Here is a 15,849-nt window from a genome sequence, read left to right as displayed (position 1 = left end):
AATGCATCCTATCCACTCTGCCGACATGTCTCTCGCATGACGTCTGCCAAAATCGTGTTCTACAAGACAGACGCTCTTGCCATTTCTCATCACTCACACCAGAGGCACGGACAGTGTTAAAGAGCTTCTTTCCCGTCCTCGTCCTTCACACGAAACAAAAGCCAGGTTAGCATCAGAGTAGCTGCGTGACATTGTTAGGCTATACAGCGGACAGGAAGGGTGCATTTGCGATTGTTCTTGTAGCAACATGTTTTAATTTCCCTTCCGCAGTTGGAAACCCTTTCTTTGGGGCCGGCAGAAGACGCCTGTTGCTGTCAATGTCGGTCGCACCTAAGTGCAGTACCGTGACAAAAGTCAAACTCACTCGCACAGATGCTGATAGCAAGTATACATTTAGATAGCAGAGTTATTCAACAACGTTTGCAACCCAACTTACAAGCATCGGAACCGGACAACGATAAGGGTTGACTAAGACAAACCATTTCTTTCAACCTACCATAGATCACACAACTTGGCATTGTTCCTTTTATCTGCGTGTATTTTAAGAATGAACGCGCGTTACTCATAGCGGAGGATGATTTTTTTTTCTTCGCTTCGGTGGCGTCGATTGCTTGCCGAGCTTGCATAGCGGGCGCAACAGGTCTGCGCTCCTCTCGTTACCTTCCGGAAGCGTGGAAACTGACACGTTAAAAAAACCCTCCTGTGTAATAGCAAATAGGAACCGCGCGCATGACGAAACCGTAATCTGAACGGAATCGAAACCGTAAGCCGCGTTTACATGAACGCTACAGGAGTCGACTCCAGCCCACTTTTTGAGGGAAAGTGCAAAAACGTCGAGGAAGAGAGTCGATGACTAGTCACGCCTTTCCCTTTTCACAACCTGCTCTTTATTTCAAAAAGGGTCGACTGGAGTCGACTTAGATCGCATGCATGTAAACGCGGCTATAGAAGGCCTCCTCTGTCTGCTTCTGTGCGTCCTTTGGCACCGGCACTGGTCGAGCCACGGGGCAGTTTGCCGCTTTCCCGAGGCTGTGTGCTTAGCCGCCAGCGTCGCCGGCACAGGCCCGGTGGTCCTGTTTGTGCGGGTGCGCGGAGCGCGTGTGGAGTGGCATATCAATGAGTCGCGTGGTCGCGACACAACAATCGATCGCTGTCATTATCAGTCATTATGGGCGTTCCCGTACACGGCCAGTAATTGTTAGGGTAACGACCAAACCGCCCAATTATCACACGTGCGGATAGAACGACACGGTTGAACGGAAGAAATAGATGAATCAGGGTCTGGGTCGGCGGCGAGGAGCAAGCTTGTTTGACAGATGTAATTAGCTCGTTCTTTTTTTTTCCCCCTGTTTTCTTTGCGAACGAGAGCAGCTCTAGAAGGTATACGGGCAACAACAGTTTGTTCCAGATAGAGCTAGGAACAGAAAAAATACGGAAGATTTCTGCTGGTGCTCGCGTGGGAAATTAGTTGATTGTCGCTTCAGCCTTGAAGAAAGCTGCTGCTGGAAGGAATGCGTGTATTCATGGCGTTTTAGGTGTCGGGCCAATTTGTTTATAAATTTAGCCTTCGTCTTCTATATCCGCACAGCTTCAGGCGTGTACCTAACGAGGTACCGAAAAGTAGCAAGGCGCCACAGATATGGAACCGAAAGTACATGAAGGTACAAAAAAAAAAACCAACTGTAGCTCCCGTTCACCTTTCGTGACGACGCCAAGCTGCTCTCTCCTTTTCTCTTCACTTGCTTATATTTCAACGTTGGACCTAGGAAATAAACACCTTCACTTTCTTGCTTTACAGGTGAAATTAACGGCTTATTAACAACCAAAACTGTATTGCAAGCTAATTTGCACAAGTGGTCAAACTTTAACACGTGTTTCTTGTGCACCGTGCTACTCAGTATCGCGCGCTCAACTCCAAGAATCGAGTACTTTCATGTTCATGAAAACATTTACTTGTACGGCACCGCAACAGATAGAGACACTACTTTGTTAACTTAAACGTCAATGAAAGTCCAGTCTGGCTTTTTTTTTTTTTTTTGCTGCACAGTTGTTGGTAGGGGCAATCGCGTCATCTCCAATTTTAAGCAGCGCGTCTGCAATGGATAGTCGCCTGTTTTCGTTTTTCCACTTTGTGCCGTGGTCTGAAAAACATTTCTTTCACCTACGGTCCGTGAGGTTCTATTTCGTAGCTGCTCTCTGCTCGTTTGATTTTTTTTATGCTATTGATCAGCTCCGCCTCTTTGATACCGGAGCTCTCTAGCAGCCAGATGTCAATTACGGAGGAACAAAGGAATGACTAGCAAACAGTAGCAGGTCGCGGAGTACAGCTTAGAAAAGCAAAAGGAAAATACAAGCGAGTGACAGCTGCCACCGAGCGATGTCAGAAGGAGGGCTCACCGTCTTCCAGGCAGCAGCATCGGCAGGCGCACACGAGCACAGCGAATCCCACCAGAGCGACCGGTCGCGGCGGCGGACAGCGGCGCGACGCCGTCATGCCGTCCACCACCCGGGCCACAGTTTCCGGCCGAGTCCGGCGCACAGGCACCCCTTTGACTTTGGAAGGCCGCGCGTGCTGCCCGCGTGCGCTCAATCACTCGCGAGCCACAGCGCAGTTCCACGAAGAGAAAGCTCACCGAAGTCGCGCCGGCGGGGGACCACAAAAAGAAAGTGGAAGAAAACAAATGCCGCTGAGGGAGCGAGGGTGGTGGTCCGCCTGTTGCTGCTCGCCGGGAGTGCTCAGCCGGGCTCGGCTCTGGCCACGCCGTGGCGGCGCATGTCGCGGGTTCGCTGCGTCGTCTCGGGGTGCGCGCCCCGGCACGGTGCGGCGGGCGCTGAGGCGGCGCGCGCTGTGGCCGCGGGCCGCGGCTCCTCGCGCTCAAAAAGCCCCGCCGGCAGTGCTGCGCTGGAGCGGCGGCGGCGGCGTGCGCCTCGCCGCTGGCTCCGCGCACCGGCCCTGCGTTGACGTAATGGTTCGGCGAAACGCCGGCGGCGGAGAGAGCGACGGGAGGGGGAAAAGGCGGCAGAGCCCGGAAGGCGAAAGGAGGAGGGCTGGCGAGGCGGTGGCTTTGCGAGGCGCTGGGGGAGGGAGGGATCAGCTGAGTAGCAAGGGCTTGCAGTGCACTCTCGCTTGACCGAGCCCCCGTGCTACACGTCGGTCTGAATGAAACTCGTCGAGTAGAAAGTGGATGGACTTGCGCTGCACTGCAAGCGCAACAGGTGGCAAATCCTGTTTCTTAGAACTGGGAGGCTAATAGAGAGCCTTCGCCTCGTAGGACCTAAAGATGGCATAAGATTACTAGTAGAGGCGACAGCGTCTGCCGTACTATACGAGTGACAGACATCCAGCCTGGAAGAAGGGTCTGATGACCAGACCCAAAGCTTGACTTAACATACTAGAAGAGCAGAGCGGAGTTCTAGACGTCCTTCGGGCCAATGCTGGCCTCTTCTTCAAAGGGCGAAATCTTTAAAGAGCACTAATTCCATAAAGTAGCATGCAATTAAACTTCGATGGTGGTAAGCGGCACCAAGATTTCCTTTTTACGTTACGAACAGGCGTCAACTTTTCGGTAGTACACACGGTTGCAGCAGACCGTTGATCTCAGGAAGCACCTATAAAGTTAAATGACACAAGAATCCTAGGGCACCGTTCTTTAGGTCATGAAACTAAAGTTAACGAAAATAAATTCTCCACTGATCGGGTCGTTTCAGTGGCAGGAGCATAAAGTAACTCCAGTGCTGACGACTCCAGCTTTCGGTACAATGCCACACACCAGTTGCACCGCTCATTCGACGTAGCTCGAAGCAAGGTAGCTCTTTATGAGGCCTGAAGTTGACTCTCGAGTAGCACGTTCGCAAAACATTCGGCTCAGTTATTCCATAGGAGTGGAAACGCGGCTGGTGACAAATTTCTGTGGATGAGACATCCACTGAAATTAGCAGTTATGGTCGCCGACAAATTTTGAACTTGGTTTGCCTTTCGTCCACTTAAACACCATTCCCTTATGAGACTTGTAGCCTTTACTGGGTCTCGCCGAAACAACCTCGATGTCTTTCTTTTCTCCCGTGTAGCTGTGTCTTTTGTGGCCTTCACCTAAGCTATAAATGCTGTGCTGAATCCTGCCACCATTCGTTCTTTATTTTAATGCAGAACCGCATTCTTGGGGCACTTCCCGCGCTATAGGCCTACATGTCCGGCACCTCAGCTTAAGAGGGAGAGGCTCAGGTGCTTCGAGAGTGTCGTCCTCCTCCCCTATTTATACTTCCCTCACCCCGACTTTTAACCTTGTCTTTCGTGTCCTGCATCCTACCCCGCCCCCCCCCCTCCCCCTCCCCCGCTCACCCCTCCCAGATGGTTTTCGCGCGCTTTCAATGTTTCCACAGGGTGCCTTGCGGCTGCCCTTGTGAGCAGCCATGTCACTTTTATGGGTACTCCCCCCCCCCTCCCCCCTTTTTGTGTGTTTTTGTTTTTGTTGTAGTTCGGTTCTTGTACCCTGTACACTCACGTCCTTTTTCGCCCTCTCTGTTTCCCCTCACTGTAGGAAATAAATCTTCATTTGAAACTCAGCTCTCGCCTGTGTCTCTCCCTGTGTCCTGTCTCTCCCACGCTGTGTCACTTTACTACGGAGCATTATACGTCGCATTTCTTCATAGTATCCACTAGTGAACAGGGTGAAGACGCATTTTTAGCCGCTAGGCGTTCGCATTTATCGGCTACGAGATGTTGTGACGCTGCTATAGGCTATGAGATGAGATGCTGTGCAGTAGCTCAGGAAGAGGAAAGGAAACGAGCGCCAGCGTGAAAGAAAGAAGGGGCAGAGAGCGCGCAGCAGCATTGTTTAAATGAAAACTAGGAAGCAGACTTTCGACCACATTCCTAACGTTCCAACGACCCAGCGTTTTCTACAGTGCGGAAAAACTGTTCAAGTGAAAGTTCTTGGATGCTTAACTCGGCACTGCCTGTGGTGTTCGTGATCGCGTTTATTCACCGGTGGTGAGCATGTTGTTCCGGACCGAAACCTCATGAGTTTCTGAGCACCCGTGGGGTGTCAGTACGCTATGTGTTCGTCATGCTATTGTCTCAATATCAAGAAGAAAGCACCCACGTCTTCAATCACAAATGGATTTTAATATCCGCCAAACCGGCACCATTTGCGCAAATTGGCCTAATACTCACGCGACGCACACCGCTTCTCAACACGTCAATCAGATTCGTGCAAAATGTCGCCTCTCTGCATTTTTCCTTCAAAAGGCTTCCGGTGAGCGAAGGCCTGCTGTATTTTTCACGTTGTTCTCTTCTCCTTAACAATGCAGCGTCAACAGAAAGCCAAAAGTGCTATGAACAACACGCTTTCATTGTTTCTGGGTTGGGAAGAGAATTTGTAGCGGGGATGTCAGAAGGCACGATTCTACAGAGGTGTCGCAGTTGATGATGACGATGATGTCCTAAGGCTTAATGGCACATTTAACCGCCGCGCGCAGGCGTTTTCTTCATCTGCACTTGTAACCTTTTAATTTCCTGCTTGGGATGATTTCATTAGATTTCACTTGCATCTATGTGAGTTCTCAAGCTTTGTCAGGCTTTACTTTTCTGCCCACCCAAAGCGTGCCGCCTCGCAAGTGTACCGTGTAGTGCGAGAAAGCTTACCACGTGGGCAGCGTTACAAAGCTACTGCTGAACTTGGAAGATCCTTGGAATACGCTTGTTGTTATTTAGGCTATGAAAGCCAACAACGAAAATTGAGAAACTTCTCTTCGCATAGAGAGGTGTGATGTGGTCGTGCAACAAAGAGTTCGGATCATTAAGATCATCAACGTTTGTGCAACCCAAGCTGGAGAATGCTTTTTATATTTCTGACCCACACCGCAATAACCTTACTAAATCTCTCGAGTCGCTTCAGAACGTCGCAGCCCGATTCATTTGGTCTCAGTATTCCTACGATTCAAGCATATCAGCGATAAAAGCTCGTATAAATTTAATCTCTCTAGCTTCTTTGCCTGCTGATAACCAGTACATAAAAGGAGCCCACCGCATCGCCAGCTCCAGCCAGTAATGCCGTGTATACCCCACAAGTCCATACTTCGCCGTTTCAGCAGTCATCTTCCCTGGGAAAGATGACTGCACGGGGCAGGAATGGCCTGCCCGCCGAAATTGCCACCATCATCGACCCACTAGTATTCAAGCAGCTCATCGAAAACATTTCGTTCTGATTTCTATTGCATCTGTTTGCCCTACAACTCCCATTCCCTCATGCAATGTCTCAACATGAAAACTTTGATTAATCAAATAAGCAAACAAAAAGATACACCCGCATTTCATCCCCTCTCATCAGATCGAAAAAAAAAACGTGTCTTCATTGGCTTCAAATGCTTCTAGAAAACCAGAGCGGACTCCCACTCTTCTCTCTTTGAAACTGCGTGTTGACTGCCGAAGTACCCATTTTACACTTACTTTTTGATCTATCCTTTTTTGATACCTTTTTGATGGCCGCCATATTCTGTATGGCTCTGTAACCACAGTTCAGTTGCAGTCAGCCCATGGATTGTTCTTCCACTCCTCGCAAATCAGTTCTTCCACTCGCTGAAGATTTATGTTAGTGGTCGCAAAAACAAAATAGCAGCGCAATAGTGCGGTCACCTATACTAAATAAGTTATCCATTAAAATGCAATCAGCGCTGTTTTCTATTACTTTAAACTTCTCATTGCTCTTGCCAATGGTGTCATCTCCGCAAACATTTGGTAGCCTTCTGTGAAGGCCGGACACCGTGCATCCTTCCGTCGCTCACAAATCAATGAAAGCCCATTGTTTTTGCTTGGAATCTTTTAGTTACCTGCAATAAAAAAGAATGATCTTACAGAGTGAGAGCTACTCTACAAACACATAGATTTTTAACGCAGTACATCAGTTATTAAGCAAATTATGCAAACTTTTACATTACTTTTGATACAACCTTCGTATAAGAACTTGCTCTGCTTCACGGGAATTACACGGTAATTAGTCGGGTCAGTTGGTGCGTGATGCTTGGCTGTTCGCGTTTCAGTCGTCTTGTTCGTGCTGCATTTGAAGCTGCTTTTAAATGTACGGGCGAAACTGCTCGTGAGCTCTATCCGGCTGCGTTCACAGACTCCGCATTTACGAGACGCTGGTTTACTCTCACACTTCCTTGCAGTTCGAGTCGGTGCAGTCCTTGTAAAGGCTATTGAAATTCAGCCAGCTCAGAAGATTCGAATCTTCAATTTGAACCGAAGATTCAATCCTGAAGCCGAGCTCTGAGAGACCAGAGGCACCGACAACACAAACCGAAACAAACACAGAGAAGAAAGTTTCAAGCCCGCCTATGGGACACTGCGTAGTCGATAATAAATAGTGTGTTCGAAGGAACGCACCTTTTTTTTAGTGTTATCGTGCCATGAAAGTGACAGTAGTCGATTATTATCTTGATTTACAAACTGTGGCCAAGTAAAGGTAAAGTAACCTTGACATCTCCCGCTCTAATTATTTTTTGCTTGTTTGTCTGTAGGGCACTGCGCATCCATCAATACATCCAGGGCGTGAAAAAAGCAACAAGCAATGACAAGAATGAAACATAAAATACCTACATATCTCGGGTTCACGAGTACTAATTTCTATTCCTAATTTGCCACATCAGGCGGTGGATAATTATCTGCGTATTTTGGGAACATTTCCAGCCTTGCCCATTCGTGTGAGAAAAATGTCTTATAACAATGCGATAAAGATACGATAACAATGCGAAACAAAACGCAGTTCCTGCTTTGGAAGCCTTTTTTTATATAATGGTAAGGCTTAGCTGTTGTAACGCGCTTCCAAATGACACTATTTCTTCTCATAGTGCGCCAGCTACCACACCGGCCGGGAGAAGCTCGTGTTATTTATGAGTCATTCTTAGCTATACTTGCGTAGTTTGAGAGCAACATGAGCTATGATAATGCACGGGCGCTAATGCGTGTTCCAGACTTAGTCAGGAGTATACGTTTAGTGTGAATACCAGCGCTTCATGCACATACGCAGCATGCCAACACGAAAAAGCCTTGACTGCCTATGGCGCCGCTTTGCGGTGCCCAAGCTCTACTTGTGCGCGGTACCCACGCCGCTCCATTCCGGCAACCACGAAGCGCGACGATGCATAATTCATATTGTGCACCGTCGCCCAATGCTACGTCACATTCGCCGCGCCCTTTGACGACTGAGGACGTAATGCCTCAGTACGTCACGCGCATTGTTCATCGAACAAGCGATGTCATCGGCCTGAGATGAGCACCCTGACCGAATCACCTTCGCTAGCGGGGATAATACGGCTACCATGTAGGCCGCCATTGACTATCGTGGATAGCATTTCCTCCACTTTTGCCAGCCGGAGCTCTGTTGCTCTTTCATTCTCGTTTATGGGCCCATATTTCAAAGTTGTTCTGCCCAATGGACCCTGTCCTTATCCAGCGGCCTGACGTCTTAATCAGCTTGAAATCTGCAAGAGTGGACAGGAATGTCACGGGTTTCCTTGTCAGCTCATGTAACATCAGAACGGCCGTCAGCTCTGTGGACGCAGAGAAGACGGGTGTGCATAATTGTAGGGTCGCCTCGTCCCCGTCTTGTCGCTGCATTCCACCCTGCAGCCCTTGCGTTTTCTCAGAAGCCAGGAAACCTGCCGCCATTTTGATCACGCTTCTCCTGTCGACTATGCTGCACATCCACTCATGGCCTCGGCGAAGTTGGCGTCGTACTGGTTGCAAAGCTGCTGGCACCTGCTCAGCTTTGTCGCAACCCGGTTGCCTTCCCATCGCAATTAGAGCCTCAAGGCTTGCTACTTAGCCTGCTGCAACGACTTGGTAACTGACAGTACAGACTCGGAGGTCGAGGTTTGCTGTAATGTTTTTCGTGACAGTTTTATCTGCTCTCCTGCCATTGGTTAAATCCTTCCATATTAAGGCTTGTGAAATGCACTGCCTGTTAGCTACTTCTCTGAGGTCGCGGTTAGTAACGACAAACGGCGAAAGGGCGAAATAAGGGGCCGGAAAAAAAATGTTTACAAATACAGCCGCAGGACTCCCAAAGCTTGACGGGAATCGCTATTGGCCTAGTTGGTTGGAATTCTTGTTGCTCAAAAGTCTCCAGGACGACAGTACGATGCAGGTGCCTTGTCACGTTGTGCTCCTCCTTATTATTTCCGTCCTACAGACGTCTTTTAAACCATCAATATTGCTCGTACTCGTCGATACGTAAGGCCGGTCTGTGATTGGCCGCCGATTTGGCTGCTCTCTGGTTGCTTGCTGCAGTCAGCCAGCCTGTGGGCACCACCAATCACGAGCAGGCATTAATTGTTAAAACTTTCGCAAATACTGCCCCATAAATGTGGGGCCGTATCTCTGACAGTAAGTGGCAAGAGCTCCGAACGCTTCTCGGACTCTTTAGTCCGTAAGATATACGTCATTCAAGGGATATGGGCAGAGCGTGAGACTAAAATCATTCTTGACGAATGCTACGTCACGCCAGTCACGCCAGTCACGCAGTCACGCAGTCACGCACGCCAGGAAGCTGATTCACAAACTGAATTTACGTACGAAAATATTCGAGAAAATTGCGCCTCAGTCCGCGTTTACCAACCGGCACGCACAGTCATTGTCAATAGGAGAGTGCTTGAGTCGTTTGCTTGTCAGTAATTGTAGTGTGGTTTTTGTAGCATGCGTGGAAGTATACTAAGGATCCAATAGCTCAGGAAGGGAGTCCATCTCACCTTGAAGAAATTTGGAGAGTTGACAAATGCATAATCAACCACACAGCGAAGTTCAGAAAGAAACCCTTTGGGCTCTTTATCTACGACGAAGGCTGTAGCGTATTTTCCAAAAGAAACCAGGCATCCGCGTTAAGCGAACATTTGATGTTGCTATCCTCCTCTGGATGGTAAGTGTCCTGATAGTATCAAAAGTAGTAAGGATAACCCGATTACCTTTGGCAAAGACGGCATGTGTCTGCATACGTAAGACTGTTCGGTCATTGGCCGGCGCCTCAGCTGATGCCTATTATTTCGACTGGCCAGGGTGCGGACCATGCATGATGTACCTGTCTTTGCTACATTTTCGTAACTGCAGGAAATATCCGGCGTATGAACGCCGACCAGCCATTATTCGACCCTGTGTACGAGGACGTTCATCTGAACGTTTACTCAGGTGATCCATATGTGAACAAGTCATAAAGTGATTTGTAAACACGTTAGGCGTCGTCACCTGTGAAAGGAATTGCATGTGGACTGCTTGCACATCCGTCATCGCAGAGTTTGTCGCGCTCGAGAGCAAACATCATTTTCCTGGTAACTACCAGCGGTAATGGCTCTAGCTGAAGCGGAAAGGTCAGTCACTGTCGTCTGAAGGCAAATATGCGCGCACCTGGGAACGAAGCACGGGCTGCTTTCCGCGATAGCAACAAAATAACAGCGCAACAGTGAAGCCGCATATAATAAAATAGAACCGCGGCTGCTCGCGCCGAAGGAAATCAGTACACAAGATGCCTCCGGCGCAGAATGGACGCTCACCGGGAGTGGAGCCTCAAGTGCAAACGTGCCTAGGCTCAGCGCCAGCGCCGTGCGGATCAGACGTATGAACAGCTCTCTGCAGCACTAACAACGAATTCTGCCGTTCGTCCTTGCATGCGGTGTGGTTCTCCCACCTTTAGTACTGCGAATTTTTTTTTCTCCCTCACTGTCATATAGGGCAGATACGCGCAAGCAGTAAACGCGCTTCAATATAACCGACGTTGAAACACGTTGCCCCCGTACATTCATTCGCAAGAGGGAGAGAAATTCTCTTGTTTCTCCTTGAAATCTCTCCTTGAAATCCTTGTTCCTCTTGAAATCCTTGTTTCTTTCTGTCTCACTCCTCAAAGCAGGTTCCAGGGAGCATTTAGGCTCCCTATGTCTCCAAGCGCGACCACGGGACAGTCCTGATAGTTGCCGGCATGTTTTTTCATCCATGAATTCCTGAGAGAGGCGGACCTTTTCAAACATTTCTTCTGTGCACCTTTTGCCTTCTGGCGTAGTGCGTCAAATTCTCGGTATCTTATCACATGTATAGTTTCTGCGCCGGCTTCGGTACCAGCAGCAGTCAGATATTAGCGTGAACGTACTTTTTTACCTTGCGTTATATGCACAACGAACAAAGCAAAAATAAAAAGCAAGAAACTGGAAAATTCGCAACTAAAAATATGAAGTTCCAAAATTCAAAAATACAAAAAAGACAAGAATACATAGCAAATAGGACAGAAAACAATATAGCAAGAAAGTGGCCGTAAATCGCCCGCTTTTTCAGATTGACACACGTGAGAAGCTTGAGATTTACTCGCAATCTTGCGCATGCTTCCTGTAACCGCGTAATCGGAGCAGTCAGCGCTTAAAGCACACCGGGCACTGTTAGCGCACTCCTGCAGTCAGTGCTTCCGCCAAAGCTGATTCCATATGCGGGATTCGGAGGAGTAATGGCACACAATGCGGAGCAACTAGCTATCTGCAAAATCGCCGTGCCTCGGGTGGAACGGACATACAGTGAGACAGTTTCTAGCCTACCGCGCTGTCGCGAGTTCGCTGCTCGTAAATCCACCAAACACGATTATCCTCACGAAGTCCATGTATTATCGCGCAGCACCTTCGCAAGCAGCCGTCCGCTCACGTGTTCGGAGCGCCATCGCAAACAAAGCCCTCGATTTGAAGAGGAAAGTTTGCAGTGTCGCTGTTCGGGGAGCTTGCAACCGACGCTGTGTTTACACAAGACCACGAGAGCCTATTACGCCTGTGTGTTTGGAACGTCTGCACTATTTCACCGACACAAGAGCAGGATTTCGGTGTGGTGTCGTGAGGTGTACATGGGTCGTTGGAAGATTATAGAAAGCATTAGAGTCGAACTGTGGTCGGCAAGAGTTTTTTTTTTTTTTTTAGGAAGATTGCGCTCGCCAGCTTCTGTAAAAATGTGTCACCTAAAACGATACCTCTATGGTTTGCTTTGTTGAAGAATAAGGCTTCATTTTAGTATTTTACTAGGCTTCCTGCTACAATTATTTGTTTTACTAACTCTGGAAAAAAATATTAAAAAAAATCATTTTCCAGGCTCCTTGACACCAGTCTAGTTGGTCCTTACGGGAATCAAGGCCTACATTCTCCGCTTTGCTCCGAGTGTATTCCAGTCATCACTGGTAGTTTTGATCGTAGAATCTGGCTTGGTCATTACCCGCCGTTGAGGAATAAAGTTTCGCATTCATGCAGGAGCATATTGTGTAAGTCATATGATCGTGAGCTTTAATTCTCTGCCACTCCTTCATTGTCAGTTTCACGCACTCACTCACTCACTCATCAACTCTCTCTTTGTCTCTCTCGATAATGAGCTTAGTACTTTTAACCAACTCATAGGTAAGTTTCTCTCTGTTCCGGGCTATAACATAGCGAACTTCCTGTTTTTGTTTTTGGGCAATAAAAAAAAAGAAAACGTCGACACCTGAGCAATGAGTACCTGTATTCATAAGGCCCAAGATCGAGCGTATAATATTTCGTCATTACGATCAAGAAGGAAACGACGCGGGACCAAATAAAGGCTAACGATAGCACTCCACAGGAAACCGATAGCAGATGAAATACGACACCATGGCATGAATATTATCATATTATCAAAGGCTGCTTTAGCTTTTCAGGCTGGGGTAAAGCCCCTCAGAGCCGACATATTCCCCACATTGTCTTTGCAGAGGCAGGCACGTTCTCCGAACATGTCGTGTATGGAGCTCAGTAGTTTCGTCATTCTTTTAAGTATCAAGTTCTGCGTATCGCATAATAAGGACTAGCTTTGCGTACAGGACATGCTCTTTAAGGTTTGCCTATCGAATCTACTAGACAACTGGGGGCAAGCTTCATCTCACCTTGCTTACGGCGTAAGCGCGCTTTGTCTCAAGGAGAAGCACGCGGGGCTGGTGCCTGGAAAGGGAGCCCCGAAAAATAAGACCCCCCCCCCCCTCTCTCTCTCTCTGGCCGCCAAGAGAAGCGTGCGTGCCTTGCCGTGAAGAGCAACACAAAGCCGTAAATTTTCGGGCGCGACACAGGATCGGCCGACCGAGTAAACGAACCCTTAACGACGCTCTTGCCGGAAGCGCGCTTCCGCCCAGGCTTCCTTCCGTGCCGGTATTGTTTTATGGCGAAGTTACACTCTCGGTGCAGTACGCCCCCCCCCCCCCCCCCCTATCGCTGCTTTCTCCTCCCTTCCTCCTCTCTACTTTTCTTTGAGCCCCTCGCTCCCGCAGCGAAGTCGATCCTCACCGTCGCCGCGGCTTTGACAAGAATGAAAACACTGCGAAAGCTGGGCTGCAACTCCACAGTGGCTTTCCTATAGGCTACAGCTCGCGGGGATATACCGGGCTTTTGGAAAGCAAACAAAAATTAAATGTGCTGGTGACGCGTGTTGTTGTGATGCGCTGTATCTCGTGTTCTCAGGCCTCGCCGGCTCAAATTTGGGAGCCCCTCTTTTGTTCGCCCCGAGCCGTCTAACCGTCACTCCCTTTTTCCCTCCCTTTGCGTCATACTCCCTCGCCAACCCTTTAGAATTCTCGCTTGAATTAGCGTGATGCCCTGAACGAGGACAGGCTGATTTGTAGCGCGCCACAGCGCTGTCTTTTGAGTACCACCCGCTTTCGCTTTCCGTTAACCGCTAATGAGCGAGGAAAATGACGTCAACGAGGGACACCATAGACGAGTGTCTACACAAGAATCTGGGCAGGTGGTACCAATTAGCCAATTTCTTAGTTGTTGTTGTTTGATCTGAAGTATCCCGTTACTCGTTCAGGAAAGTTGTTCAGCGTTCCGGAGTTGCTGTTTTGCTTCCACTGTCGCCGCCTTTGAAGTCTGCGTAGCGCAGCATCTGTAAGGTGTAACCATAAACCTGGCTCATGATGATGCAACTCTAGATTTTAGAGAGAATTCTCATATCGTGGCAACTGATCCGTTAAGGCGCAACAATGGCACGTTCTGTTGGAAGGCAGCAGGTATACTGAAGTATCCGCACACAAGGTCGCTCCGTATTTCGAACGCACATGTAAGATAGCAGAAAAATCAGAAGAGAATAGGTTTGGGCATATCGATAATTCATATCTGAAAAACCGTAGCGCGCAAATGAAGACGAGGCTAGGGGCAAGGCCCGGGCAAGTGCTTGTCCGTGCCTTGACCCTCGCCTCGTCTTCATTTGCGAGTTGTGTTTTTTTTTTTTTCCTGGTAGAAACTTGTCTACTCTCTTTTCTTTTTAAACTTTTCATCCAAGTGGCACATCTGATCTGGAGTGATATCACGATTCAATTTTAATTCTCTTTTATTTTCGACTATTTTCGTTCTACGGCATTAGATTCAGCAGTGCCACGCCCTCCAGGATGTGGCAGGTAGTGCGGAGGAGGTGATCGAATGAAAGAAAAAAAATAAACATTCGATTTCACCTGCCCCGCTCTCCAACCAGTCCCATTCTTGCTCTCCTTGTTGCAGTAAGCTTGCGGACTTGTTCGCGTATCGCTTTTCGCTGCTCATCGCAAAGGCTAAGTCTCTATACCATTCGTCACTTAGTACCCTTTTTACATCAGGTATAACTTGCGGAACTGATAAAATCTCATATATCTTCTTTGAATTCGGAACTATTCATAATAACGCTATTTAAAAAAAAAATTACCTTTATGACGGGGCCCTAATCCTCACTGCGTCACCGAGGATGTGGTTATTTGCGATGCCATCCACTGCGTCTAAATATGGTCAGGAAGTTGCAGCTGCTTGCATCGCACAGTCACAGCTCCGGCTTCCATACTGTATCGTCGTAACATGAGCAAGCACTGGTCATTCATTTTGCGACGCGCTTTATGTTTTTATTCAATGAAAATTTCAGTAACTTCGCGCTTTCGGTGTCGAAGTTCTAGTCTTCGTGACAATACCTGCGTCAGAGAGTTCTTCCTCACTACATGGCGTCGTCTTCGGTGTTGTAGCACGTCATAACAAAAACTGCTGGCGAGGATGATGTACAAGTGCGCCCATTTGGATTCTCTGGTCACGTGGTCCACGTGGTTGGCTCGGGAGTGGAGGAAGCGTTCTACTGCTATCGCTGTCACTTTCTGCAGCGTAGCTGTAGAAAGTGACTCCTGGATCAGTCGACGTTGGCGTAGTGACAAGGCATGCCACATGACCCTGCGCCGCGAAGTCACCGCGAGCATACAGCCGCCCGAGCGTGCTCCCCGCTCGCAGATCACGTGACTACTCGACGCTTCTGACTGGTTGAACTACGAGTGCCCCCCCCCCCCCCCCTCAAGTTATACGAAAGAACAACAAAAGGTCAGAACATGCTATAAAAAGTGATGTGTAGAGCAACGAACGCCAGGATGGCGTCACGCAGTTCGCGTCGTAAATTCATGCAACAGCTGTGTTGGTAAAGCACGTTAAGGAGAAAGCATAGCCATAAAGTAATTTTTAACCTCCGCAGGAAGAGAGAAATTTGGGGATGCTACGCAGCACTGTTATCATTACCCTGCGTCCCGGCGTAACATTAACTCTCTGAGAGCAGACGACGAGTCTAGTTGGTCGTGGTCTAAAATAGTATAGGCATATTTAATGCGACAGCATTATATCTCCGATTAGCACAAAAGCTGCCGACCGCCGTCTGTCGCCGTCTATGGCACGAAATTCGGATGATGTCAGAACGCCGATGAACGATGTCACAACACAACTAAGTGAAAATGTATAGTCATGAATGATGAAACGCAATGTTATATGAACCATGACATAGTATGCGTAGTCACAGTCACGACTGCGCAAACTTCATAATCATTTTGCAACGTAGCATGA

General features: G+C 48.5%; 1 protein-coding gene across 3 annotated transcripts in view; it reads right to left on the bottom strand.

Moving 5' to 3' along the window:
• Window positions 1-2,899, bottom strand: part of Lgr3 (Leucine-rich repeat-containing G protein-coupled receptor 3) — a 142,116-nt gene extending 139,217 nt beyond the window's left edge. For all 3 annotated transcript variants that reach the window (XM_089566446.1, XM_089566447.1, XM_089566448.1), the window contains exon 1: window positions 2,398-2,899. In XM_089566446.1, coding sequence (XP_089422572.1) covers window positions 2,398-2,494 — 97 coding nt within the window. In that variant the 5' untranslated portion in view covers window positions 2,495-2,899. The remainder of the gene's footprint in view (window positions 1-2,397) is intronic.
• Between the last annotated feature and the right edge of the window lie 12,950 nt (window positions 2,900-15,849).

This window comes from Amblyomma mixtum, chromosome 1 (genome assembly GCF_055824585.1).
Source record: "Amblyomma mixtum isolate Tamu chromosome 1, ASM5582458v1, whole genome shotgun sequence".
Classification (NCBI taxonomy): Eukaryota; Metazoa; Arthropoda; class Arachnida; order Ixodida; family Ixodidae; genus Amblyomma; species Amblyomma mixtum.
Note: the sequence above shows the minus strand (reverse complement) of the source record. Positions and strands in the feature narration are given on the sequence as shown.